We start from the raw sequence: 2,474 nt of genomic DNA, 5'->3' as shown, positions 1-2,474 counted from the left end.
GACGACATCGTCATATGACAAGGCAGGGTTGAAGGCCACACACATGCCTCCTTGAGCTCACGGAAAATAGAGACGGGGGGGAAAAATGGGACCAGACTCATTAACTCACAAGAAGGAAAAACACACAAGTAAACCAATTGGTCAAATTTGGGGTAACCCTCTCGATTGATGTGACTAACCAAGACATGTTACAATATATTTTAAACATATGTACTTTAGGCTAAATAAAATACAGAAAATTATGGACTGAAAATTTATTGCCTATTTAGACATTAGAGATATAAGGTTTCCTCTCATTTCGTCCTCTTCTTCCAGGCAGTTGATTCATTATTTAATTTGGCTTTCATTGCTGCTTGGATAGCCTTAACCTCACTGATCATAGCAGGAGTTATACTTAATTGGCCCATAATGAATTCTGCAGAGTAAAGAATGAGAAAAAATAAGGCCAAGTACATAGCATTAAACTTTCATAAGGATACTATTAAAGAAGAATAGATTTACCTTCAACTGATTTCTTGACATCCACATGGAGAAGAACTTTATTACTTTTAGTGTCCTCTCCCTTTTTCTTATTTAAATTGTATTCTCCTCCTGTTATACTGCTCTTGGCCATTTCCTCCTTAGAAAATACTACGGCCATGATGTTGGAGGTGAAAAAGGAAATGCCGCGAGACTTGTCAACTCTGGCCACTCTTTCCTTTTCCACAAGTCGGCCACCAAAGTTCATGAAGCCCTGAAATTTTAGTTAGCTTTAATAAAATTAAACTTATTAAAAAACTATTTTAAATTGTGAACAGAATAACTTAACTTCCTTAAAGGAATCCTCAAAATTTTAATCTATAATTAGTTGAAAAATTACAATACATATTAATGAGTCTTGGCACAGATTGAGAGCATGTTATTCAATTAGGAATGATTAATTTACTTACCTTATTTATTATTCGAGGAACACACCCAAAAAAATGAAAGTTAAGTACACTGGACTTTCCCATAGCTTTTTGCAATAAGTTGACTGAAAGCTCATACCAAGCTTTAGAGGAAGTATTGAGGTAGTTAACCCTTGGCATCCAATTAAACTTAGCTAATCATTGACATCAATCCCTCCTCCTGCTACGAAAACCTACTTTTTACCTATGCTATGCACCTATACAGGCTCTAAATTGGAATTATTCTAATGACAGTAACATATTCTCTGTCCTAAAGCTCTATACCAGTAAATTCACAGATAGACATACCCTCATTAACAATAATTCAGCATAGGAAACTATGAATAGATTAAGTCATTCCTTATAACTATGCAATTTATCATAAAAGCTTAGTGAAGGTAGTGTTTGTGCAAAATTTCAGATAAGCTTATTATTAAAATGAAAAACAGAAATGATAAAAAGCTCATACTTCCTCATCGCCTATGTCATGCTGAGGATCACCCGAAACACTGGACTGGCTGACGCTCGCAGGAGCATTGGTGGTTGTACATTGATTGTTGATTAAACTGCCAGAGCTGCTACAGGAGCTACTGTTACCAGTTCTGTTAGCCTTTCTTGAAGTGGAGGCAGCATTGGTCAATGATACCATATCACCTTTCAGCTTAAGCATCATTTCCCGTACAGCAGTAGAATTTTCTAATACTTTTTCTAAATCTGTAAATTAAGACAAGCAACAATTAAATGCTGATAACATTGCTCCCATAAACAAAATGACATTAATATCACCAATAGTATATAGTTCGGTGGAACACATTACCTTCACTCACACAACGCAAGGCCCTTAGTCTAGCATTGTCTTGACGGAGCTTCTTGTTCTCCTCTTGGAGAATAGATATTTTCTGCAATAACCTTGATTTAGAACTATTTTCAAAATCCGAGCTGTCATCATCATCATCAGAAATCTGTAAATATTGCAGTTATACAGGTAAAGATATTGAACTTTATGGATTGGAGAATAACAGAAAACTATAGATCCATAAGCTTAGCATATTACCACATCAGACCGTAAAAGGTGATCCAATGGCAAGTCACGGTTTCTATTTGCCACCTCATTATTTGTGGTCTTTACAACAACATTCATGGCTTTCCTAGATTTAGGATTAGAGCTGCATTGCCGTTTCTTTTGTTTTCCCCCTCCATCTATGGTGTCATTGTCCTAAAAAAGAAAAAAATTAAACAATAAGAGTTATTTCATTTTTCCTTAATTTTCTTCATAAAAACAATGTGACTCTGCAGTAACACAGGTATTGAAAAGAAAACAAATTATGAGGGAAATTGTGATCAAAATCTCAACACTCAACATTTTCAATTAATTGAAATTAACTAGTTTCACTAACTGAACTTAAAATGTTGACTACTTTTAACTCCCAACATCAATATGAGTTAAATTATGTCTTTTAAATATCAACACCATTCAGCTCACTTCGTGGTTAACCCTTTCACTGCTGTGGACGTACCTAGTACGTCCGCACGGCAGACTGCGGTGGA

General features: G+C 35.4%; 1 protein-coding gene across 1 annotated transcript; it reads right to left on the bottom strand.

Moving 5' to 3' along the window:
- Positions 1-239: 239 nt before the first annotated feature.
- LOC124172168 lies at positions 240-1,758 on the bottom strand. Its single transcript, XM_046551587.1, has 4 exons — positions 1,744-1,758; positions 1,396-1,640; positions 502-733; positions 240-415 (listed from the first exon to the last, which is right to left on the bottom strand). Exons 2-4 carry the CDS (start codon positions 1,597-1,599, stop codon positions 294-296), a joined length of 558 nt encoding a protein of 185 aa, XP_046407543.1. The 5' UTR covers positions 1,600-1,640; positions 1,744-1,758; the 3' UTR covers positions 240-293.
- Positions 1,759-2,474: the final 716 nt, after the last annotated feature.

The sequence above is a fragment of the Ischnura elegans genome (genome assembly GCF_921293095.1).
Source record: "Ischnura elegans chromosome 13 unlocalized genomic scaffold, ioIscEleg1.1 SUPER_13_unloc_1, whole genome shotgun sequence".
NCBI classification, from domain to species: domain Eukaryota; kingdom Metazoa; phylum Arthropoda; class Insecta; order Odonata; family Coenagrionidae; genus Ischnura; species Ischnura elegans.
Note: the sequence above shows the minus strand (reverse complement) of the source record. Positions and strands in the feature narration are given on the sequence as shown.